Source organism: Ahaetulla prasina, chromosome 17, assembly GCF_028640845.1.
Source record: "Ahaetulla prasina isolate Xishuangbanna chromosome 17, ASM2864084v1, whole genome shotgun sequence".
In the NCBI taxonomy this organism is placed as follows: Eukaryota; Metazoa; Chordata; class Lepidosauria; order Squamata; family Colubridae; genus Ahaetulla; species Ahaetulla prasina.
This window is the reverse complement of record NC_080555.1, coordinates 4,867,564-4,892,119: the sequence shown is the minus strand read 5'-3', so window position 1 is coordinate 4,892,119 and position 24,556 is coordinate 4,867,564. Positions and strand designations below refer to the sequence as shown.

At 45.9% G+C, this 24,556-nt stretch overlaps 1 protein-coding gene across 4 annotated transcripts in view; it reads right to left on the bottom strand.

Moving 5' to 3' along the window:
- Positions 1 to 1,325: 1,325 nt before the first annotated feature.
- Positions 1,326 to 24,556, bottom strand: part of EML3 (EMAP like 3) — a 35,545-nt gene continuing 12,314 nt past the window's right edge. For 3 of the 4 annotated variants that reach the window (XM_058159932.1, XM_058159934.1, XM_058159935.1), the window contains exons 3-24: positions 24,256 to 24,337; positions 22,057 to 22,644; positions 20,492 to 20,599; positions 19,406 to 19,434; positions 19,165 to 19,200; positions 18,726 to 18,849; positions 16,798 to 16,947; positions 16,094 to 16,163; positions 15,531 to 15,641; positions 14,399 to 14,494; positions 13,584 to 13,718; positions 12,470 to 12,608; positions 12,213 to 12,364; positions 10,912 to 11,037; positions 9,694 to 9,825; positions 9,228 to 9,295; positions 8,869 to 8,957; positions 7,148 to 7,245; positions 5,266 to 5,353; positions 4,373 to 4,471; positions 4,084 to 4,214; positions 1,326 to 3,123 (exon numbers count right to left, since the gene is read on the bottom strand). In XM_058159932.1, coding sequence (XP_058015915.1) covers positions 2,932 to 3,123; positions 4,084 to 4,214; positions 4,373 to 4,471; positions 5,266 to 5,353; positions 7,148 to 7,245; positions 8,869 to 8,957; positions 9,228 to 9,295; positions 9,694 to 9,825; positions 10,912 to 11,037; positions 12,213 to 12,364; positions 12,470 to 12,608; positions 13,584 to 13,718; positions 14,399 to 14,494; positions 15,531 to 15,641; positions 16,094 to 16,163; positions 16,798 to 16,947; positions 18,726 to 18,849; positions 19,165 to 19,200; positions 19,406 to 19,434; positions 20,492 to 20,599; positions 22,057 to 22,644; positions 24,256 to 24,337 — 2,843 coding nt within the window. In that variant the 3' untranslated portion in view covers positions 1,326 to 2,931. The remainder of the gene's footprint in view (positions 3,124 to 4,083; positions 4,215 to 4,372; positions 4,472 to 5,265; positions 5,354 to 7,147; positions 7,246 to 8,868; positions 8,958 to 9,227; positions 9,296 to 9,693; positions 9,826 to 10,911; positions 11,038 to 12,212; positions 12,365 to 12,469; positions 12,609 to 13,583; positions 13,719 to 14,398; positions 14,495 to 15,530; positions 15,642 to 16,093; positions 16,164 to 16,797; positions 16,948 to 18,725; positions 18,850 to 19,164; positions 19,201 to 19,405; positions 19,435 to 20,491; positions 20,600 to 22,056; positions 22,645 to 24,255; positions 24,338 to 24,556) is intronic. The other variant, XM_058159933.1, reaches the window with a different exon arrangement.

Here is a 24,556-nt window from a genome sequence, read left to right as displayed (position 1 = left end):
GATCTTCGGCTCAGAGGATAGAATCGAGCGCTTTCGGCCAACCTCGGTCTTTTTTCCGGAATGGGAGGTTAACTCTTTCCTACCCGCAGGACTTCACTTTGGTTAAAAAGGGGAACGATTTCTTTTCTATTTTTTAGGGGGTCTCGCAACTGTCGAGCGGGAAGCGTGCAATCAAGGCGCTGATGGGCACGTGCCTACATGCAATAGGTGGGATAGCATTTGTGAACCCTATAAAATGATTTGTCATCGTTTTAAGACCAGTGTTTCTAAACATTAGGGGTTTTAAGAGGGGTGGACTTCAAGTCCCAGAAGTCCCCAGCCTCCATGCCTTCAATTCTGGGAGTTGAAGTCCACCTTTATTAAAGCATGCTGGCTGGGGGATTCTGGGAGTTGAAGTCCACCTTTATTAAAGCATGCTGGCTAGGGGATTCCGGGAGTTGAAGTCCACCTTTATTAAAGCATGCTGGCTAGGGGGATTCTGGGAGTTGAATTTTAATAATTTTAACTGGTGTATTTTATTTATGGGTCAAATTTGATGGTTTTAATTTTCGGCCATTTATAGAATACGTTATTTTAACTATGGTTTTAATTTGTATATTGTTCTGTTTTAATCTGGCTGTACACCGCCCTGAGTCCTTCGGGAGAAGGGCGGTATAAAAATCTAAATAATAAATAAGTCCACCTTTATTAAAGCATGCTGGCTAGGGGGATTCTGGGAATTGAAGTCCACCCTTTATTAAAGCATGCTGGCTAGGGGGATTCTGGGAATTGAAGTCCACCCTTTATTAAAGCATGCTGGCTGGGGGATTCTGGGAGTTGAAGTCCACCTTTATTAAAGCATGCTGGCTGGGGGATTCTGGGAGTTGAAGTCCACTTTTATTAAAGCATTCTGGCTAGGGGGATTCTGGGAGTTGAAGTCCACCTTTATTAAAGCATGCTGGCTAGGGGGATTCTGGGAATTGAAGTCCACCCACCTTAAAGCATGCTGGCTAGGGATTTCTGGAAACTGGAGTCCGCCCATAAAGTTGCTATGGTTGAAAAACGCTGATGTAAACAAAAGGAGGAATTCAGAATATGGACTACATTTCCTCAGGATCCCTCAGTCATGGCCATAGTGACCTGCTTTACGACCGCCACGACTTAACCGTCGTAAGTTGAGGACTCCCTGCATATGAACAACACGGTTCAATGTTTTCGAACGGGAAGCACATTTTGGCAGAAAATCTCCATGTCACTCAAAACCGGTCACACCAAAAAGGTTAGATTTGGTGATCTTTGCCCTTGCCAAACCCAGATGATTCAGGATTAAAAAAAGAGAAAAAGGCTTATGAGAATTTGAGATGCAAACATTTATTTCTCTCTCCAAATATCAAAACCTTCCTTTTTGGGGTGCCTATTTACATGTCGGACCCAGCTAGGTCCAAAATGATAGGAAAAACAGAGTCAGGGTGTTGTTATTTTTTAAATCCATAAAATAATAAAACAGCAACGCTTCTTAACCTTTTTCCTTCTAAAAACCCCAAACTATTTTCGGAATTCAACGAACGTTTTCATTTCTTGGCACATTTATGAAGGGTGGAATGGAAAAGGCTTCTTCACCGATGTAAAGCCCTTGGATATTTAATTCTATTTATTTTCTGCCATTTCTGTGAGGGCCCATGGCCGCCTCACAGGCGATTCATCCTGAATTTACTAGCCTAAAGGATCCCAAATGGTGCTTCTTTTATTCAAATAACATTTTGCGCTGATGGCTCGGCATGTCGTTCCTTCCGCAAAACCATTAATGGGTTTGTGCCTTGCTACAAAAAAAAAAAAAACAACACCAAAACCCCCACATTTACTCAATTTTAGGTAATTCACCAGATTTGGGAAGCAGTGCTATATAAAGGTAATCCATGACTTATAACAATTCTGTTCGTTTAGTGTCCGTCCGGAGTTCCGATGATGAACGAAACTCATTTATGACCGTTTTTCGCACTTACGACCGTTGCGACCATCCCCAGGGTCACATGATCCAACTGCATGTATTTATGACGGTCAAAGCGTCCCGGGGGGGGTCACGTCATCCCCATTGGGGATCTTCCCAGCTGGCTTCCCGACCAGCAAAGTCAAGGAAGATCCAACGAAAAATTTGGCTTCCAGGCCTGACACCGGATTGGTTTAAAGCCCTCCTGACTCACTTAAGAACCTCAGTGATTTATTTAACCGTCATGGCAAGAAGGTCATGAAACCAGATGCCCTTCGCTGAACAACAGATGGGGGCGGGATGCCAAATCCGCTTAACGACGGTGCGACTTACCGAACGACGGCAGCGATTCCGCCTAACACCCGTGGCTCCCGCCCCCCCCAAAAAATAATTGTTTAAAAAAAGATTGCAAAATGAAGAAAAGCACCTTGCTTGGTATCGGATATTCGCGCCCCAGATCAGGTCATAAGTCGAGGACTACCTGAAACGGGGATAAAGCAAGCGATCTAGTTCGCCTATCTTCTCTTAGGCTTTAAAAAATCCAGAACTTTTGAGGCCTGTACAACAGCGAACGCCCGGAGGCAAATTTTGGGCTCCTTCGCCTGCCTGCTTGTCTGTCTGGGTCTCGTCAACCTCTCCATCCTCCTAGCCCCACCAGGTGATGCTTTTCGATGCACCACGTTTCACGCAACCACGTTTTATGGCGCACGGCGGGTGGTATTCGGCCTGGTGCATCCAAATCACGCTTTGCTGCTGCCCCGTCACCTTGTGTTAATAAGCAAAAGACGGCACGGTTAGCCCACGAAAGTTCTCCAGCGAAGCAGAAGGCGGCAAAGAGGCCAAAAACCGGTCAAAGAAAGGGGATTCTCCGATCACCAAACCTGGAGATCTCTACGAGCATTTCCCCACCCGCGACGACTCGGTCGCCATCCTGCAAATTTTTTTACGTCCGGATTTCGGCAGCTTCAGGTGCTGGCCCCGGCTTCGTACGAGGAAACGGAGGAAAGGGAGCGGCTGGCCGGAGGGCTGCCCCCCAGCACCCGCCATTGGAAGATGCTCGTGTCCTTGCCCCCCATGGAAATGAGGTGGCCGTCGTCGTGGGTGAAGCGGACGTTGGTGACGTGGCTGCCGTGACCGGTGTAGACGTGGCTAGGAGCCTGTGGAAGAACGGGGACGTGGGAAAATGGTAATGAAAAGGGGAGACATTTAGAAACCAATGCTGTTTGATTGGGATACGCCAAAAACTCCAAAGTGGGGTGGGATTCACCTGCCGGTCTTATTTTGGAGGGTGAAAAAAAATATGGAGATGGAATGAAATTTTCATTTTTAATGTATGCCAATTAGTGTATGTTCAAAGTGACAATAAAGTTATTCTTCTCTTCTTTTGTTTGCCTAATTCAGTGGTTCTCAACCTGTGGGCCGCGACCCCGTTGGGGGTCAAATGACGATTTGCCAGGGGTCGCCTAAGACCATCGGAAATATGGGGAGTATACTTGCGAGTCGAAGAATCGCGCTCCAATGGTTGACTCCACAAGCCAGCTGCAGGCTCTTCAAATCACTAGCCGAATTCGGCTTCAGGCGCGATGAATTAAAAAAAGAGAGAAATCTTTGCTCTGATGTCTCCCTCTCAAGCCAGCTGCAATCACTCCCAATCGCTAGCCTAGTCTGGCTTCAGGCGCGATAAACTTAATAGGGGAGGAGTCTCCGCTTTAATGCCTCCGTCCTCAAGGCAATCGCAAGCAGTTCAGATCGCTAGCCAATACGGCTTCAGGCGCCATAAATTAAAAAAAACAGTTTGCCGCTTTTTTCCCCCTTCTGCGGCTGCTGAGGCGCGCTGAGATCGGTTGGGGTCGCCACATCGTGGGGAATTGTATAAAAGGGGTCGCAGCACTATAAAGGTTGAGAACCACTGGCTTAATTGGACCAAGGTTTGCGATGGGACTGAGGAATTTGTGTTGGGAGGCATTTGTTTTAATTTAGTTGAACTACGCTGGGAACGAAGTAATTCTCAACTGTTCGAATAAAGTTTGTTTGGCTTTTTTCACGGACTGGGTTTCCTACTATCTACTTGGGCCCGGCGTTACAACACCATTCTTCCTTACCGCCCTCCCTCCTACCTTGGGCTTGGCGCACGGGTATTGGAAGAGATGCACTTTGCAAAAATCGTCGGCGACGGCCACCACCCGCTCGTGGTGAGACCGGCACAGGGCGTTGATATCTGTGCCATCCGAACCATCCGGCCAAACCCCTGGGTTGAGGTGGGGGGGGGGGTGGTTAGAGAAGAAAGAGGAAAAAGAAGTTTTAATTTGACTGAATCAATTTGATTGGTGATGCCTGCCCCATTCCAGGAGATTTGTGGGCCACTGCCAAAACTCCAGCACCCGTCAAAACGATGAAAATAGTTACCAAAAACATGGAAACCCAGCACGCAGGTGTAGGAGGCCCACTCTCGGTCCCTGTTGTCAAAGCGATTCCGTACTAGCTTGCAACCTTTGGCCACCTCCCCTGAAAGCAAATAACTTCTATTATTATTATTATTATTTTATTTACACAAAATGACAGTATATACACAATAACTATGCTGGATTTTGTAATAATAATAATAATAATAATAATAATAATAATAATAATAATAATAATAATAATAATAATAATAATAATAATAGGTTTTGTTTGTTTCGATCCCGCCTTCATTTATATTTTATTTTTTACAAATAACTCAAGGTGCTAGACCTGCCTAAGGCACTTCCCTCCTCCTATTTTCCCCACAACAACACCACTGTGTGGTGGGCTGGCTGAGAGGGAGGGACTGGTCCAAGGTCACCCAGCCAACTTTCGTGCCTGGTGGAACTAGAACTCTCAGTCTCCTGGTGATTGGCCCTAAGTCACCTAGCTGACTTTTGTAGCTAAAGTGGGACTAGAACTCTCAGTCTCCTGGTGATTGGCCCAAAGTCACCTAGCTGACTTTTGTAACTAAATTGGAACTAGAACTCCCAGTCTCCCAGTGATTGGCTCAAAGTGACCCAGTAGGCTTTCATGCCTAAGGCATATCTAGAAGTCACTATCGCCTGGTGATTGGCCCAAAGTCACCTAGCTGACTTTTGTAGCTAAAGTGGGACTAGAACTCACCATCTCCTGGTGGCCGAAATTCACCCAGCCAGTTTCCATGCCTAAGGTGCAACTAGAACTCACAGTTTCCTGGTTTCTAGCATGGTGCCTTCTACTAGATCAAACTCTCTCTGTCTTTATGTTTGCGAGAAAAAAAAAGCCCGCAGCTCCACTTTAAAAAGTGAACTTACAATACAAGATTTCATAATCTCCGGAATTGGACATGATGAATTTCCCATCCTTGGACCAATCCAGGTGAGTGATGAAACTAGAGTGTCCCTGAAGTGAGAGAGAAAAAAAAACACAAATCTTTTATTGTGACTTTATTGAAGAGATTGATTCTCCGATACTTTCAGAAGGGCGAGATGAGAACGGATAAGAAGAAAGCAAAATCGGGCCGAAAGACCAAAATGCAAAAAAAAAAAAAAAAAAAAAATTGACGGTAAAGTATGAATAAGGAAACAATAAGTGAAACTAGAATTTGAAATATTAAAGATGTGTAAAAATATGATTAGCAATGAAATATTGGAACTAAAAAATGGGTGATTAGATAACGGAAGAATATATTTTAATATACATATATGTATTAATAGAATTATACGAGGGGTGAAATCCAGCAGGTTCTGGAGAACCGGTAGCGGAAGTTTTGAGTCATTTGGAGAACTGGCAAATACCACCTCTGGCTGGCCCCAGATTGGGGTGGGAATGGGGATTTTGCAATATCCTTCTGCCACGCCCACCAAGCCACACCCACAGAACCAGTAGTAAAAAAAATTTGATTTTCACCACTGAATTATATATACTCCATACCATAGAATTATGTATTAATGATTGCGATTGATACTAGGAGTGTGTATTGAGGCAAAGTATAATGAAAGACTGAAGGATTATTTATCATGGGAGAAATGGTACAAATGGATTGAAAACAGAAGAATAAAACAGACTCAGACGTAGTAAAAATTTGATGAAGTGAAATGTATAGAATATAAAAACTTTATAGTGATATGTAGTGCAAGTGGCACAGTTCTGCTCAAAAATTTTCTTTTTTTGTATCTTTGTAATTTTGTACTGTTGTATTTACGTTTTTGTCTTTTTGTTTTAAAATTAATAAAATGGTTAAAAAAGGATGAATTTTTGATATAAATTGATATGATGAGTTAACTAAAGTAAGTGGAAAAAAACCACGTCTTTGAATATTATAGCGATATTGGAAGGGGAAAAAAAACAAAATAAAATTGAGAAACAGGAGGAGAATAATAATAAATATATATATTTATATACCCTGTTTCCGTTCAAAATAAGACATTCCCCTGATAATAAGCCCAATCGGGCTTTTGAGCGCATGGCAGTAAGGCCAAGCGCTTATTTCAGGGTTCAAAAAAATATAAGACAGGGTCTTATTTTCAGGAAAACCCGGTAGATAAATTGACATGAAGGTATATGAAAGAACAAAAGGAAAGTTTAGAATTGAAGGGCGATAGTAAAAAATATGTGTGTATGAAACAATGAAAATGAAATGTAATAACTAGGAATAATAACATTGTATTTATTGTACTGAAATGTATGATACCCTGATATCATGCTATTGACGCATTGATATGTATAAACAATATAAAATAATAATAATAATAATAATAATAATAATAATAATAATAATAATAATAATAATAACAACAACAACAACAACAACAATAATAAAAAAGCCGAATCGGTCTGAAAGACCGAAATGCAAAAAAAAAATATGGTAATAACACGCTTTCAAATGTACATGGCAGTTTTACTAAACTGTCATTCTCCTTTCGGGCTAAGATGGAATGAAGATTGCAATTTTTCTCTTACGCCAACGGAATAGTTTCTTTTCTTTAATCTGGAGGTTTGAATTGGCTTTTTTGAATTGCTTTTTATACAAACCTCTGTGGTTTTTTATGCTTATCGGTGGCCGTCGTAATTTACCGAATAAGCAATCAAACAAACAAAGAAACTTCCAGGAAGAAATTCCTCGTGATATGTTCGTTTCATTCTTCCACCGCCCAAATTTAACCGTCCCCTCTGGATCTTGCCCTTCAAGCTCACCGTGCAGCGGCCGAAACGAGTATATTTATGTTCTTTCTCTTCCACACTATATATATAGATGAAGTTGTCATGGGAACCGATGGCCAAAAACTCTCCATCTAGCATCAAAAAGAGAGAGAGAGAGAAGAAGAAAAAAAAAACAAGTTTAAAGTAGGAAGGAGAAGAGAAATCAGCTATCTCCATCGGTAAAGGAATTCTGATTGTTGGCTGCACGGTCAGCCAGATGCGTATTTTTATCCACGGATTGAACCCTTCCCAAGAATCTGGGATGTGACCATCATTTGCCAGATCAGAAGTGAAGAAAACAGCTAGCCGGCCAATTAACCCTAAGATCTGATCTCGCTCCCTGTTTCTCTGCTGTTGTGTCTCGTCCGATCTCACCACAACCAGGGCCTGCTTATCTGCTTCCGAACACGGAGGAATGTCCTAGTATGCCTCCCGGCCCCAGCCCTGGCTCCACGCCCAGACAGGCTGAAGAGGAGGAAGTATCTCCAGCCCCCAGCTCTGGCTCCATGCCCAGGCAAACGGAGCAACTAGACCCCTCCCCCTCCTCCACAGCATATGAGCCTGAGGGAGGTCAATTACCAACAGCTGCAGACTGGAGTGACCCTCGCGTCAGAAGACTTGATAGACGGAGGCAACAGAAGGAAGGGAGGGGCAGGCCTGGATAAGTGCTGAGTCATGGAGCCACACCCCATGGCCTATATAAAAGACCTGCTTTCTGGCATTCTCTGAGTCAGGCAAAGTCTAAACATATCTTGCTGAAGTCACTTTCTGGTCTCCTGCCTGCCCTGAGGACTTTGCTAGGACTTTGGCAGAGCTGCAGAGGCACGCCTGATTCGGATTTCCCTGACCCGGCCGTCAGCGGAGGAGTGGGACACGACATCTGCTTTTCCTTTACCAACCAAGAAAAACCCACGTAAATCCGATTGTAGAGAATATTTGTAGCTCAGGGTTGAACAGTGGGGGTGGGTGGGTTTACTGATGTTCTCAGGGCTCGCTCGTCTTACAGACGTTATGCTACCAAGCTATATATAACATCATCAGTGCATGGGGGAGTGAAGTGTGCTGGCTGTTTGTATGTATAAATAGCTTGTCCCACCAGTTTTAGTTCAGATGTAGCTTCTTAACACTTGGATAAACAGGAAACAACACTAGATGAAAGAAGAAATGAGGGAGGGAGGGAGAGGGAGAGAGAGAGACAGAGGAAGAAAGAAAGAAAGAGAAAGAAAGAAAGGAAAGGAAAGAAAGAGAGAAAGAAAGAGAAAGAAAGAAAGAAAGAAAAGAGGGAGGGAGAGAGAGAGAAAGAAAAGAAAGGAAAAGGAAAGGAAAAGGAAAAGGAGGGAGGGAAAGAGACAGAGAAAGAAAGAAGGAAGGAAAGAAAGGAAAGAAAGGGAGGGCGAGAGAGAGAGAAAGAAAGAAAGTAAAGAAAGAGGGAGGGAGAGACAGAAAGAAAGAAAGAAGAAAGAAAGAAAGAAGAAAGAAAGAAAGAAAAAGAAAAAAGAAAAAAAAAGAGAAAGAAAGAAGACAGGCAGGACATCCCAAGACTGCCAGAGAAAGCTACTGTATTTAAATAACCCAGACCCCTTCATTTCCCCCCCAAGCACTGTTGATGTCACCTAGCCTGGTAATGAAACGTCCCGCAGGCAAACCACCAAGCTCAGAAAATACCAAGAGCTCAACAAACAGGAAAACATCAAAAGCAAACAGAACAATCTCACCTGGGGAATAACGTACGACGGACAGCTGCTCGTTGCCATCCGTGTAGCTGGACAACACCTGCCGCGTTTCCGTGTCCAGCACCAGCCATCTGAGAGAGATGAAAAAGGGTCACTTATAAATTTGATCTTGCCAAATGTCTCCCCCCAACCCCCCGCCCTAAGATTTTAGCTGCTCAGGAAAAAATGAAATCCATTCCACCCCCGCACCCTGCAGGGTAGGACAGAGGAACTCAGCTTTTTGTCTCCTGCCTTCCCCAGTTTTGGAGAAGCCGTTCCCAAAACCAACAGGAAGGGTCACCCGTCCCCTGCTGAGTCCCAGGGCGGATGGCCAGGGATGGGAGGGGAGGGGAGGTAGTTACCGTCCCGTGCTGAGTCCCACGGTCACCACTTTCCCACTAGGGTGGAAATCAGCACAGAGTCCTGTTTCCTGGGTAGTGGAAAGAGATGCAGGTGGGGGGGGGAGAGAGAAGAGGGAGAGGGAAGGGGGGAGAAAGGGCAGAGAGAGACACAGAGAGGAGAGAGAGAGAGAGGAGAGAGAGAGACAGAGGGAACAGAGAGGGGGAGAGAAAGAGGGAGGGGGAGAGGGAGGGGGAGAGAGAGGGAGGAGAGAGACACAGGGAGAGGAGAGAGAGAGAGAGAGAGAGAGAGAGAGAGAGAGAGAGAGAGAGAGAGAAAAGCTAGTAAGCCCAGGGAGGGCAAAAATGCCCCCCCCCCGCCATGGTGCAGGGGCCCGACTAGGCCCTGCCCGCCCTGCCCACGCCCATCCAGCAACTGGGCAGAGAACCCCCTTGCTAAAATTTTGGACGCCCACCCCAGGTACAGTACCTCTAAGGTGAGGCTCCAAGCCATCATGTGTTCACTACCATCCCACAGACAGAGTTGTTTGTCGTAGCCGCAAGTCACGAAAAGGTCCCGGGAGGGGTGAGTCCCCAGACCCCAGAGTTCGTCCGTGTGGCCCTGCAAAGGAAGAGAACTGAGCCGAGAAAGTTTTGGCTAATCTTAAAGAAAAGAAGAATTAGGGGCGACAATGGATGGAAACTAATCAGAAAGAGAAGCAACCCGGAATGAAGGAGAAACTTCCTCAGAATGAGGACAATTCACCAGTGGAACGGCTTGCCACCAGAAATCGTGGGCGCTCCATCACTGGAGGTTTTAGAGAAGAGACTGGACAGTCACTTGTTTGAGATGCTATAGGTTCTCCTGCTTGAGCAGAGGGATGGACAAGATCTCCAAAGTTCCTTCCTTCTCTTCTCTTCTCTTCTTTCTATCCCCTCTATTCTATCCTATCCTATCCTATCCTATCCTATTCTTTCTATTCTATTCTGTTCTGTTCTGTTCTATTCTATTCTCAATTTTTTTCTAATCTAATCTATTCTATTCTATACTAAATTATTCTATTCTATTATATTCTATTCTCTATCTTCTTCTAATCTAATCTAATCTAATCTAATCTATTCTATACTAAATTATTCTATTCTATTCTCTATCTTCTTCTATTTTCTATTCTATTCTATTCCATTCCATTCCATTCCATTCCATTCCATTCCAATCTATTCTAATCTATTTAATCTAATCTGAAACCTATCCTATCCTATTTTCTATTATTTTCTATTATTCTATTCTATTCTATTCTATTCTATTCTATACTAAATTATTCTATTCTATTCTATTCTATTCTATTCTCTATCTTCTTCTAATCTAATCTATTCTATTCTATACTAAATTATTCTATTCTATTCTCTATCTTCTTCTAATCTAATCTATTCTATTCTATACTAAGTTATTCTATTCTATTCTCTATCTTTTTCTATTTTCTATTCTATTCCATTCCATTCCATTCCATTCTAATCTATTCTAATATAATCTGAAACCTATCCTATCCTATTTTCTATTATTTTCTATTATTTTCTATTCTATTCTATTCTATTCTATTCTATTCTATTCTATTCTATTCTATTCTATTCCATTCCATTCTGAGTCCTATCCCATCCTATCCTAAAGTGTGAGGCAGGAGAAGGGGCTAGGAGGGGCGTCTCTGATCACCTGGATGATGGGTTTGAAGCCCTCGGCCAAACTGCCGCGTAGCAGGGCGTTGCGTGTGGTCCCCACCAAAAGCTCCCCGCTCTCGCCGTCTGCGATGGTGCGCACAGCGCCAAATTGCTCCGGTATCTGAGCCGAAAGTTAAAAAAATAAAATTGGAAAAAGACAATATGTATAAACATATGCAAACCCACGCCTTTTTCTTTCTTTTCTTTTTTTACAGATGGACGGGTGCTCCCCTCCCCATCAGCAAAGTGGGCGTTAAAGTGAGCCACATCCCATTTGACAGCCCCGATCGCCATGGTCGTTAAGCGAGTCACTTAAGTGAAGTGAATCCTACGGCCATTAAGCGAAAAGCCGATTTCCCCCTCGTCTTTCCCTGGGATGCTGCAACATCATATATAGATGGCTGGTTGCTGTTATGGCCGGCCAGCGGCCAGCAGAGCTGGCAGCAGATTCGGACAGTGAGAAGGTTGGGGAGGAACATGGGCATCTGCGTCGGAGGCAGAGATGGGACCAAGGCCATCTGGGAGTTATCAGCTGCCTTCGGAGTCAGACATCAGTGAGGCAGAAGATCAGCTGGAGCCTGTTCCCAGTGTGTGGATACGCAGAGTTGCCACGACAAAGGGAACGACTAAAGAACAAGGGTCGACTCAGGAGTAAAGCCACAGGTGGATGGTGAATGGCCCGTCTCATAGGGAATAAATAGGAGTGAAAGGGGATTGGAGTTTGCAGGAGACAATTAGTTCACTTAATTGGTTTGTGACTCCTTGCCAAATATTGAAGATACCGGCCTAGCAGCTCCCCAAGCCAGAGAAGGTCTGCGACTGTAAATTCTCCCTTGAAAGACTTTGCCGGATGTGAATGAGAGAAATTCACAGTAACTTAATCAAAAGGTTTTTTTTTTGTCGGGACAAGGAGTCGGCTTCATGCTCTTGGGAATGCCTAGGTCAGAACGGTTGCCAGGCAACCAGATTTTGATCACGTGACCATGGGGGCGGGACCCTGCGGGCGGTCATAAGTACAAAGATCAACTATAAGTCACATTTTTTCCCGTAGCGTCGTCGTCACTTCGAACGGCCGCTAAAGAAATGTTGACGAGTCAAGGACGGCGTGAATTAGCATTTGCAACTTTGTTTTCCTGAGCTGGGCCACCTCGCAGGGCTGACAATCCCCCCTTCCGAGCCTTCACAAGGCTCTAGTCCTCATCAGCGAGGGAGAAAATTAGGCCAACCAACTTGTGCTGATGTGCCCGCTCCTGAAGTCTGTTTCCACACGCCCACTTCCCACGGATGCACACATACCTCCACCTCCTGCAGGACAGTGAGGAGGGGGCTCCACCGAACCAAACGCCGGTCCTTGCCGCCGCCGCTCAAAACCGAACCATCCCGGCACAGGCAGAGGCAGAAGATGCTCCCTTCGTGAGCGTGGGTTTGCTTGCTGATCTGATATGTCTCTGCGAGAGGAAAGACGGAGCCGCCATTGCAATCCGACGTCCGTCTTCCTCCCTCCCCCCCTCATCCGGACGAACGTCTCTCCGCCTCTCGCCTTCTTTGCCTACCTTTCGCCCCCTTGCCCAAGGTGCGAATGTCGGCCGCTGCCCTGGCCCAGGTCAGGATGTTGCCTTCGGAATCTCCGGTCAGGACATCCCCGTTGGTATCAAAGACGAAGCACTGGATAAACTTGGGTTTCTTGTATTTCTGGGAAAGGGAAACCGAGGGGAAGAGGTCGGTGCCACTTAAACGGCGAGCCGAAGGGGCTGCCTAGTAGGGAGCCAGTTTGGCCTTGCGATTAAAGGTTAGGAACCAGGAGACGGTGAGTTCTAGTTCCGCCTGAGGCAGGGAAGATGGCTGGAGGACTTTGGACTAACCACCAGGAGATGGTGAGTTCTAGTCCCATGTTAGGCACGGAAACCAGTTAGGTGACTTTGGCCCAATCACCAGGAGACAGTGAATTCTAGTTCCACCTTTGGCATGAAAGCTGACTGGATGACTTTGAGCCAATCACTAGGAAATTGTGAATTCTAGTCCCATCTTAGGCACAATATCTATCCATCCATCCGTCCGTCCATCCATCCATCCATCCATTCTTTCTCCTCCATTTCTATTTCTCTCCCTTTTTCTATTTCTCTATCCCCCCCTCTCTCTCACACCCACACCCACCCACACCTTCTATCTAACCATCCATCTATCTACATCTGTCCATCCATCCACGGATCAGTCTATTGTATCTCTCTATTTCTCTCAGAGGTGGGTATTCAGCAGGTTTTGACCAGTTCTGGAGAACCAGCAGCGGAAATTTTGAGTAGTTTGGAGAACCAGTAGTAAAAATTCTGGCCCTGCCCCCCACATCTATTCTCTGCCTCCCAAATCCCAGATGATTGGTAGGAAATGGGGATTTTGCATTTTGCACTCCTTCCCCTGGAGTGGGGAGGGAATGGAGATTTCGCAGCATCCTTCCCCTGCCACGCCCACCAAGCCATGCCCGCTAAGCCAAGCCACACCCACCAAGCCACACCCACAGAACCGGTAGTAAAAAAATTTGAAACCCACCACTGATCTCTCTCCTTTCCCTCCCATTCTATTTCTCTCCCTTTTTCTATTTCTCTCTCATCTCTCTCTCTCTTTCTCTCTCTCTCAATCTCTCTCTCTCTCATCCTTCCAAAATTCTTTTACCCCAAAGATTCCCTGTTTCTTGGTTAAGCTGCTTCCCACCCAGGTCCAGAAATAGACGTGTGATTTTCCAGCGGTGATGATGTTGCTACTGTCTTGGGGATTAAACTCCACCATCAGGACCGATTCGTTGGTGCTCTGGGTAGGAAAAAGAAGAGCAAAAAGAAAACCCCCCTCTCAGTCTCTGGGATCCGTCAGGATTCATTCACGTGTGTGAAACGGATCCCGCAGGGTCGAAACCTCAATTCATGCGTGCAACCGCCATGCCTGCAAAATACAAGTCGTCCTCGACTTACAGCCACAATTGAGCCCATTGCTAAGCGAGACAGCCGTTAAGGGAGTCTTGCCCCCATTTTACGACCGTTCTTTTTTTATTTATTTATTTACATTTAGATCCCGCCCTTCTCCGAAGACTCAGGGCGGCTTACATTGTATAAGGCAATAGTCTCATTCTATTTGTATATTTATATACAAAGTCAACTTATTGCCCCCCCAACAATCTGGGTCCTCATTTTACCTACCTTATAAAGGATGGAAGGCTGAGTCAACCTTGGGCCTGGTGGGACTCGAGCCTGCAGTAATTGCAGGCAGCTGTGTTTAATAACAGGCTATCTTACAGCCTGAGCCACACCACGGCCCTGTTCTTGCCACAGCGGTTTAAGTGGATCACCGGCGGTTGTTAAGTGAGTGACACGGTCGTTCAGTGAATCGGTTCATTGACTTTGCCTGTCATGTAAGCTTCCGTCTCTGAACAAACAAACATCTGCTTCACAAGCCAGCATCACTGCGTCCCACATCTGGCTGGTTCCACTTCTCACCTTGATTTCGGCTTGCTTGGTGCCGCGGACGCAATCCCACACGGAGAGCATGTGTTCGTTGGATTCATCGATCACACACAGGTAGGCGCCCTCGTCCTGATTGGGGGGTAGGGTGGAAAGAACGGCAGGTCAGGTTGGAACAGTGTGCGGGGGGGGGGGGTGAATGAAAAGATGCTGCCGAGGGAACAGTCAGATAAGACACAGCTGAGCCCTCGGCTTCATAATGGACAGGGCAAAAGATTCAGAAGGGACCCTCCCTAGTTTCTCAGGATGTAAAGGAGATGGCTGGAATGGTATGTGGGGAAGACCTTGGGAGAGGAGACTAAGATGCTGCCAAGGGAACAGTCAGATAAGAGACAGCTGAGCCCTCGGCTTCATAATGGACAGGGCAAAAGATTCAGAAGGGACCCTCCCTAGTTTCCCAGGATGTAAAAGAGAAAGATCTTGGGAGACAGGGTGAAGAGATGCTGCCGAGGGAACAGTCGGATAAGAGTCAGCCGAGCCCTCAGCTGCATAATGGGTGGAGAAAGACTCAGCAGTGGACCCTCCCTAGTTTCTCAGGATGTAAAGGAGATGGAATGGTATGTCGGGAAGACCTTGGGAGAGGAGACAAAGATGCTGCCAAGGGAACAGTCAGATAAGAGACAGCTGAGCCCTCGGCTTCATAATAGACAGGGCAAAAGATTTAGAAGGGACCCTCCCTAGTTTCTCTGGCTGTAAAGGAGATGGCTGTAATAGTAGGTGAGAAAGACCTTAAGGGATGGATGAAAAGATACCAAGGGGAAGGGTCAGATAAGAGACGGCTGAGCCCTCAGCTGCATAATGGATGGAGAAAGCGGTTCAGAAGGGAGAAAGACCCCAGGAAACTGGACAAAGAAACGCTGCCAAGGGAAAAGTCAGATAAGAGATAGCTGAATCCTTGGCTGCATAATGAACAGGCTCAGAAAGGACCCTCCCTAGTTTCTCAGGACGTAAAGGAGACGGCTGGAATGGTATGTGGAGAAGACCTTGGGAGAGGAGACTAAGATGCTGCCAATGCTGCAATCCAATACTGCAAGCCGGATTGAGATTTTCTGCAAAAGGTCATCGGAGGAAATAAATAAGATAAGCGCCAAAAGAATTTAACACTTACCGCTGTGGAGAAGGCCAGGGAACCGACGCCTCTCTCGAAGCTGCCCAGACCGATTTGCTGCAGGGTCAGGAGTGTGACGGAGTCCCAGATGTGAACGAAGGGCTGCAGCGGCTGCAGGAAAGACCCCGCCCCACCCCCAAAAAACCCCTCAAATCAGCATTTCTGACCATCAAAGCTGAAACAGTAGAAAAAGTACGTCTACAGGCAGTCCTTGACTTACAACCGTTTGTTTCGTGACTGTTTGAAGTTACAAAAAAAGGGACTTACAACTGGGCCTCACACTTATGACCATCAATGGAAAAAAAGCTGTCGTCCTCATTTAGTGAACCAAATTGGGAGCAGCAACAAAACAGTCATTAAATGAAGTAGTGCTTAGTAAAACTACGGCTGAGCATATAATCTTCCTTCGGCTTTCCTTTGCTAGAGGTTGCAAATAGGAAGATTGGGAGTACAATTGGCTTTTCAGTCCCGTCGTAGCTGAAAACAGTTACTGAATGAGGACTAGCTAAAGCATTCCTGATTGTGCTTCTTGTCCTACCTCGAAGGGCTAACAGTGGGGTTACCTTGCCATCCTTGTCCACGCCGGCCATTTGCCCCGAGGCCACACGGACTCCGTCAGGATGTACTGCAAGGCTACAAAAAAATTTACAAAATTTGTCTGCGGGAACCCTTGTAAACCTTTTCGGATTCTATCCGCCATTGCTTCCCTTTTGAAGGAGAAACCAGGAGACGGGGAGTTCTAGTCCTGCCTTCGGCAAGAAAGCCACTGGGTGACTTTGAGCCAATTACCAGGAGCCTGGGAGTTCTAGTTCCTTCATTAGGCATGAAAGCTGGCTGTGTGACTTTGGGCCAATCACCAGGAGCCTGGGAGTTCTAGTTCCTCGTTAGGCATGAAAGCTGGTTGTGTGGGTCAATCACCAGGAGACGGTGAGTTCTAGTTCCTTCATTAGGCATGAAAGCCAGCTGGGTGACTTTGAGCCAATCACCAGGAGCCTGGGAGTTCTAGTTCCTCGTTAGGCATGAAAGCCGGCTGCGTGACTTTGAGCCAATCACCAGGAGCCCGGGAGTTCTAGTTCCTTCATTAGGCATGAAAGCCGGCTGCGTGACTTTGAGCCAATCACCAGGAGCCCGGGAGTTCTAGTTCCTTCATTAGGCATGAAAGCCGGTTGTGTGACTTTGGGACGATCACCAGGAGACCGCGAGTTCTAGTCCCGCCTTAGACAGGAAAGGTGACTGGGGTGACGCTGCGCTAATCCCACCCACTCACCAGCGCACACAGTCGGTGTGGCGAAGATAGTGGCGCTGGGTGCGCCGCTGGACGTGGTAAAGCACCACCACGCAGGCAATGAAGTACACCAACTCCCCGGATGTTAAGACGTAGAGGTTGGAGCGGCAATCACGTCCCCGGTAACCGTAGCTGGAGAGGCGTTAAGAAAAAGAGCGCGACGACTCTTTTTAGACCGGTTTGAGCACAACTCACAAAAAATTGAGGGAGCTCCACGTTGCTCCCGGGTAACACCGCTCCTGCGCAGTCTGCACTGGCTACCTGTGGTCTTTCGGGTGCGCTTCAAGGTTCTGGTTACCACCTTTAAAGCGCTCCATGGCTTAGGGCCTGGGTACTTACGGGACCGCCTGCTGTTACCTTATGCCTCCCACCGTACGCTCTCACAGAGAGGGCCTTCTCAGGGTGCCGTCCGCCAAGTAATGTCGGCTGGCGGCCCCCAGGGGAAGGGCCTTCTCTGTTGGAGCACCTACCCTCTGGAACGAACTTCCCCCCGGTTTACGCCAACTACCTGACCTTCGGACCTTTCGCCGTGAATTGAAAACTTATTTATTTATCCAAGCGGGACTGGCTTGATTTCTAAATTTTCAAATTTTGAATTTTTAGTAATTTTATATGGGGTATTTTAGTCTGGGTCAATTTGACGGTTTTAATTTGGCCATTATTGAATATGTATTTTAACTGATATTTTAATTTTGTATATTTAATTGTTTTAATCTTGGCTGTACACTGCCCTGAATCCTTCGGGAGAAGGGCGGTATAAAAATTTAAATAATAAATAAATAAATAAATAAATAAACTGTATCCCTTTAAAGCTGTTGCCAGCATGGGATTCTGGGAGTTGAAATCCAGATATAAGTGGTCCTCCAGTTATGACCATAATGGAGCTTCCCATGGGTGGGTTCTACTTACCCTTACTACCAGTTCACAACTGGGTTGCGCACAGACGCAGACGCTCCCCGATGATGTCGGGATCAGTGGGCGGAGCCTCCAGCTGGTTTTACTAACGGTTCTATAGAACCGGTCCGAACCAGGGGCAAGCCACCACTGGACCTTTCCCATGTCATAACAATTGTAAAATGGATCAGTCAGCTTTACTGACTGTGGCCTTCAAATCCCTATTTTATGACATTTTGGGGGCAGTTGTTAAATGAATGTGACAATCGTAAGTGTGAACCTGTTGTTCACAATGGGAACGGTTTTGTTAAAAAAAAACCCAGATATATGTGCTGGCTTTGGGCAAAGTAATTATATAATAATTAGTAATTATATTATTATTATTTTATTTTTATTATTAATAATTTTATTATTATTATTATATACTTTCTTCATTAAGCATGAAACTCAGTCAACTGAACATTTAAAAATGTATCACAATTATTATTATTTTATTATTATTATTTATTATATTTAATTTCTGCCTATCTCGCCATGACGTCTAATAAACAAAAACAAAAACAAAGAAATAGAAAGGAAGTTTGAAGAAAAGAAAAATAATAGAAGAAAACAAGAAACAAAAATCTCTGTAAAACGTAAATAATCTTTGTAAACTCTTCGACGCTGCATATCGCCATGTGGCTGAGTGCCCAAAGAACAGTCTCTGATCCTGGGTAGGGAGCGAGGCGGGGGGAGAGGATCTACAGGTATTCCTTGACATATGACGAGTTGCTTAGTGACCGTTGAAAGTATTGACCTACCTCAAAAAGAGGATTTACCACCTGATCTGAAGTTCTGAAAGTCAGCCCCTTCAGAACTTTGGATCTGGGTTGTAAGTCGTCCTTATGAGGTAGGCCGTAACTTCAAATGGTCGCTACGCGACCAGTCGTAAGTGGAGGACTACTCGAAGCTTGAAGCTACGCAGGTTTGGGGAAAGGAGAAGGATGCCCCGAAAACCGGGCGCCTGTGAAGGATACACCCAGTCCAGTTGCAGCTTCTGAGTCGGCAGCTCCATGCGCAGGTCCTCGTAGTTATGGAAGTCGGAAGGGATGTACATGGTAATGGGACGTCCACGCAGAAACATCTTGATGGAGAGTCCTTCTGAAGGGACGGAGGGTGGAAAATAATAATAATAATAATAATAATAATAATAATAATAATAATAATAATAATAATAATAGTAATAATATGAAGAAGAAGAGGAGGAAAAGGAGGAGGAGGAGGAGGAGGAAGAAGAAGAAGAAGAATTCCTTTCTGACAAATGCCACTTTCTGACCAAAGACACTGTCAATGGCGGTCGTATATTAAGGAACACTTTACCAGACCCCACAAATAATGGCCAAGCATCTCCCACCCACCCCTAATTAAACCCACTCCCTGGTAACTAGCCAATCACTCCTTTTGGAAGATCCTCACCTAGGTTATAGTTCAAACGCCGAGAACTTGTCGGTCCTGCAAAGAAGGACAGAAAGAGAGTATTTGGCCTTTCCTCAGCAAAAATAATAATCATCATCATAATTATTATTATTATGATTATATTTATTTTCCACTCATCTTGGTGGCCTCTGAGTGACCATTGGCAGCCCTGGTTCCCCAGCTTGCATCCCCCCCCCCCCGGGGGCAAAATGCAAACACACAAACACAGCTAGAAACTCACCTGGGCTTAAGGTGGGATCCTTCGATCGGCTGCAAAGATGAAAACAGAACATCAGAAAGTTCCCCGCTTATCCGACATGATTACTTTCTATTTTTAAATTCTTTCGTTTCCGTTTTCCTGTACAAGCGGTCCTCGACTTACAACCCTTCGTTCAGCGACCGGTCAAGGTGAGAATGGCACTGAAGAACGTGACTTATGACCGGTCCTCGCGCTTATAACCATCAAAGCGTCCTCACGTGATCTGCACTGGCGACGTTCCCAGCTGGCGTCCCACAGGCAAAGCCAATGGGGAAGCTGAGGTCACTTGAATACGGTGCGGTTTACTTAAGTGGAGCGATTCGTTTAACAACCGTGGCAAAAGGATTGCAAAATCAGGCACGACTCACTTAATGGCTGCTCTGCTTAACGATGGGAATTCTAATCCCAATTCTGGTCTTAAATCCAAGACCGTCTGTATATTGCATTGCTGTCACTTTCTTTTCTTCGCCACAACCTCCCTGCAGGGTAGGCTGAGCTCCAGAGAGGAAAAACTGGCTCTAGGTCCTCAGGCTCTATGGGGGGATTCGAACTCAGAACTCCCCACTCTTGTTCCTGGGCCGAGTTAGAGGGACTAGCTTGAAATCCCCCCCGTTTTTCCCTCCAACCATAACAGGACCGGGCCAAAAGGAAAGGTAATCCTCGTCTTGCGACCATAATTGAGCCCAAAATTTCTAAGCAAAGCAGACGTTAAGTGAGTTTTGCCCTATTTTACCATCTTCCTTGCCACCGTTGTTAAGTGAATCGCTGCCGTTGTTCACTTAGTAACACGGTTGTTAAGTGAATCTCGCCTCCCTGTTGACTGGGAGGTCAACAGGTCGCAAAAGGGGATACACGTAACCCCAGGACACTCCTACCGTCGTAAATATGAGTCCGTTGCCAAGGGTCCAAATTTGAATCACGTTGACCGTGGGGATGTTGTTAAGTGTGAAAAACGGTCATAAGTCATTTTTTTTCAGTGCCATTGTAACTTCAGTTGGTCACTAAACAAACTGATGTAAGTCAAGGAACTACCTGTATTGTATGAAAATGTGTTTTTTTTCTTCTCACTTTTCGAGGCTGCTGGAGCGGTTAAAGAGATTTGCGGTTGAAGCAGCTTTCTTCTGGAGGTGCTGTTTGGTCTTGGCCAGTTTGTCGGAGGAACTGTTCCTTCGCAGCCTGGAAAGGAAAGGAATCCGACATCACGTAAAGGAAGAAGGAGAAAGAGAAAGAGACAGAAAGGAAAAGAAAAAGAAGTGAAAGGAAAGGAAAGGAAATTAGAAGAAAAGAAGGGAAGGGAAAATAGAAGAAGGGAAGGGAAGGGAAAGGAAAGGAAAGGAAAGGAAAGGAAAGGAAAGGAAAGGAAAGGAAAGGAAAGGAAGGGAAATTAGAGGAAGGAAGGAAAATAGAAGAAGGAAGGAAGGAAGGAAGGAAAGGAAAGGAAGAAAGGAAATTAGAGGAATGGAAGGAAGGAAAATAGAAGAAGGAAGGAAGGAAAGGAAAGGAAGAAAGGAAAAGAGGAAGGAAGGAAGGAAGGAAAGGAAGAAGGAAAGGAAAGGAAAGGAAAGGAAGAAAGGAAATTAGAGGAATGGAAGGGAAGGGAAGGGAAAGGAAAGGAAAGGAAAGGAAAGGAAAGGAAAGGAAAGGAAAGGAAAGGAAAGGAAAGGAAAAGGAGGAAGGAAGGGAAGGAAGGAAGGAAGGAAAGGAAAGGAAAGGAAAGGAAAGGAAAGGAAAGGAAAAGGAGGAAGGAAGAAAGGAAGGAAGGAAGGAAAGGAAAGGAAAGGAAATTAGAGGAATGGAAGGGAAGGGAAAGGAAAGGAAAGGAAAGGAAAGGAAAGGAAAGGAAATTAGAGGAATGGAAGGGAAGGGAAAGGAAAGGAAAGGAAAGGAAAGGAAAGGAAAGGAAAGGAAATTAGAGGAATGGAAGGGAAGGGAAGGGAAGGGAAGGGAAAGGAAAGGAAAGGAAAGGAAGAAAGGAAATTAGAGGAATGGAAGGGAAGGGAAAATAGAAGAAGGAAAGGAAAGGAAAGGAAAGAAAGGAAAGGAAAGGAAAGGAAAGGAAATTAGAGGAAGGGAAGGGAAAGGAAAGGAAAGGAAAGGAAATTAGAGGAATGGAAGGGAAGGGAAAGGAAAGGAAAGGAAAGGAAAGGAAAGGAAAGGAAAGGAAAGGAAAGGAAAGGAAAGGAAAGGAAAGAAGACAGAAGATGAGAGGAGGGGAGGGGAGGGAAGGGAAGAGAAGACAAAGGGGAAGAGAAAGGAAGGGGAAAGGGAAAGGGAAAAGAGAAGGGAAGACGAAAGGGAATGGGAAAGGGAAGGAAAGGAAGATAGAAGAAGGAAAGGAAAGGAAAGGAAAGGAGACAGAAACAAAGAAGGAAGGAAGGAAGGAATCTGAGTTCTCATTTTACCGACCTCAAAAGAATGGAAGGCTACCTTGCAGGCTACCTCGCTGACAATTTCTGGCAATGAATGGTTCTCCAAAGCCCTCCATGGACTCCCCCAGATTGCTGATTCCTCCCCCCCAACCCCGTATAAATCCTGGGGGGGGAGGGGGGAGAAAAAAAAAACTCCCTGCAAAATCAATTCTCTTTTTAATTCCTCCCTTCGCAAATATCTCCCCCGAAAGTTTAGAAACTCACAGCTCCTTTTTGGTGGCCATCACATTCGGAACGATGGGGATCGGGGAAGCTCGGCTGCTGCTGCTGCTGCTGGGGTTGCCCCCTTCCAAGGGGGGCTCCGGAGATGGGGACGCCGGCCCTGGAGGCTGACCCCCAAGCCGTGACTGGCCCGGGCTTGGCGGCTTGTCCTTGGTGGCATCTGGCGGAGGTTCTCCAACGTCTTGAGCTTCCTGGAGGCACGTGCTGGAGGGAAGTTGGTTGGAGCTGTGGGCTTCAGGATTCTCCTGGACGGTTTCTAGCTCAGAGGTCGTGTTTTCCGTCTCGGTTAGTGACCCGAAGGAGTTCTTGGCCCCTCTGAAGGGGCCGTCACCGCCGAGAACGTCAGCCAGGTCCACCTCGCCGACGTTTGAAGAGTCCCGAGAGGACTTTCCCCTCGTAGCTGTGGTCTCCTCTGCCTGTTGAAGACCTCCATTGCTAAGAGACCTTCCCCTGTCTTTCCCCGGCGGCACCCTAAGGTCCTCTGTTTGCGTCCCAACGCTGATCCTTGACCGCTTCTCCGCTTCCAACGCCTGTTCTTCGTGGATTCCTAATCTGGGGACGAGGGTTGAACTATAAACAGACAAGAGGATAAGAGTTCAATTGGGCTCATGGGAGCCCCGATCGCTATTTGGCAAAACCCACCCCCCCAAAAAAAAAAATTAAAACCAAGCTGAAAAACAACCCATAAAATTCAGTGGTGGGATTCAAATTTTTTTACTACTGGTTCTGTGGGCGTGGCTTGGCGGGCGTGGCAGGGGAAGGATACTGTAAAATCTCCATTCCCTCCCCACTCCAGGGGAAGGATACTGTAAAATCTCCATTCCCTCCCCACTCCAGGGGAAGGATACTGTAAAATCTCCATTCCCTCCCCACTCCAGGGGAAGGATACTGTAAAATCTCCATTCCCTCCCCACTCCAGGGGAAGGATACTGTAAAATCTCCATTCCCACCCCACTCCAGGGGAAGGATACTGTAAAATCTCCATTCCCACCCCACTCCAGGGGAAGGATACTGTAAAATCTCCATTCCCTCCCCACTCCAGGGGAAGAATATTGCAAAATCTCCATTCCCTCCCCAATCCAAGGGAAGGATGCTGTAAAATCTCCATTCCCTCCCCACTCCAGGGGAAGGATACTGTAAAATCTCCATTCCCTCCCCATTCCAGGGGATGAATATTGTAAAATCTCCATTCCCACCCCACTCCAGGGGAAAGGATACTGTAAAATCTCCATTCCCTCCCCACTCCAGGGGAAGAATACTGTAAAATCTCCATTCCCACCCACTTCAGGGGAAGAATACTGTAAAATCTCCATTCCCTCCCCACTCCAGGGGAAGAATACTGTAAAATCTCCATTCCCTCCCCACTCCAGGGGAAGAATACTGTAAAATCTCCATTCCCACCCACTTCAGGGGACGAATACTGTAAAATCTCCATTTCCACCCTACTCCAGGGGGAAGGATACTGCAAAATCTTCATTCCCACCTCTCCCCATTAACCTGATTTCCCGCTCCGTGTGCGGGGCAACAAAAGAAGACCCAGCCAATCAGCTGGGACTCGGGAGGCAGCGAATAGATCGGTGGCGAGGACAGTCAGAGATGGTATCTTATCTTCAAACTACTCAAAATTTCTGCTACCGGTTCATAAGAATCGGTCAGAACCAGCTGAATACCACTTCTGGTAAAATTCCCAAACTTCGGGGGGAAAAAAGAATTCCCAAAAATTGTGGGAAAACATTGTGCAATTCGACGACAGTAGAGCCTGAAAGATTTGTTACTCCAGGGGAAAGGATACTGTAAAATCTCCATTGTCCCATTCTATGCCCTTTCTTAAGTTATTTTGGGAACATGTATATTGCCGCCGATTTAGGCATTGGCAACTCAAGGCAGTCGAGTCAAATTCTTGCGACAGTTGTTAAGGGAACCGAGGCAGTTCTTAAGTTAGTAACACGGTCGTTAAGTGAATTGGATTTTCCTCTCAGAAGGTCGCAAAAGGGGATTATATGACCCCGTTATAAATATGAGTCAGTTGCCGAGAGACTGAATTTGGACCATGGGGATGAGGCAATGGTCTTAAGTGTGAAAAACGGTCCTAAGTCACTAAGTAACTTCGAACGGTCACTAAACGAACATCGTAAGTCGAGGACTACCTGTATATTACACATATATGTTGCGGGAAAGTACCTGGAATTTTGGGAGGCAGCCGGAGGTAGGATCCATTGGGCATCGTTGCTTCTGGGAAGTACAGCAGCTTCTTTAGCATCTGCTGCAGAGGAAAATATATATACTTGTCAGAGTGTTTACAGCGTGGCTACTATTTTGAGACAACCCAGGAGCAAAAATACAGGATAGAGGTTTTATCATTACGGACAGTGGTTTATATACAAGACTTCTATATACATACATACACGTGGTTGGCACATACCAGGCAAGCAATCAATCTTCACCTCTACACGGAGAGCTACAATGCAGATAGAACCCAAGG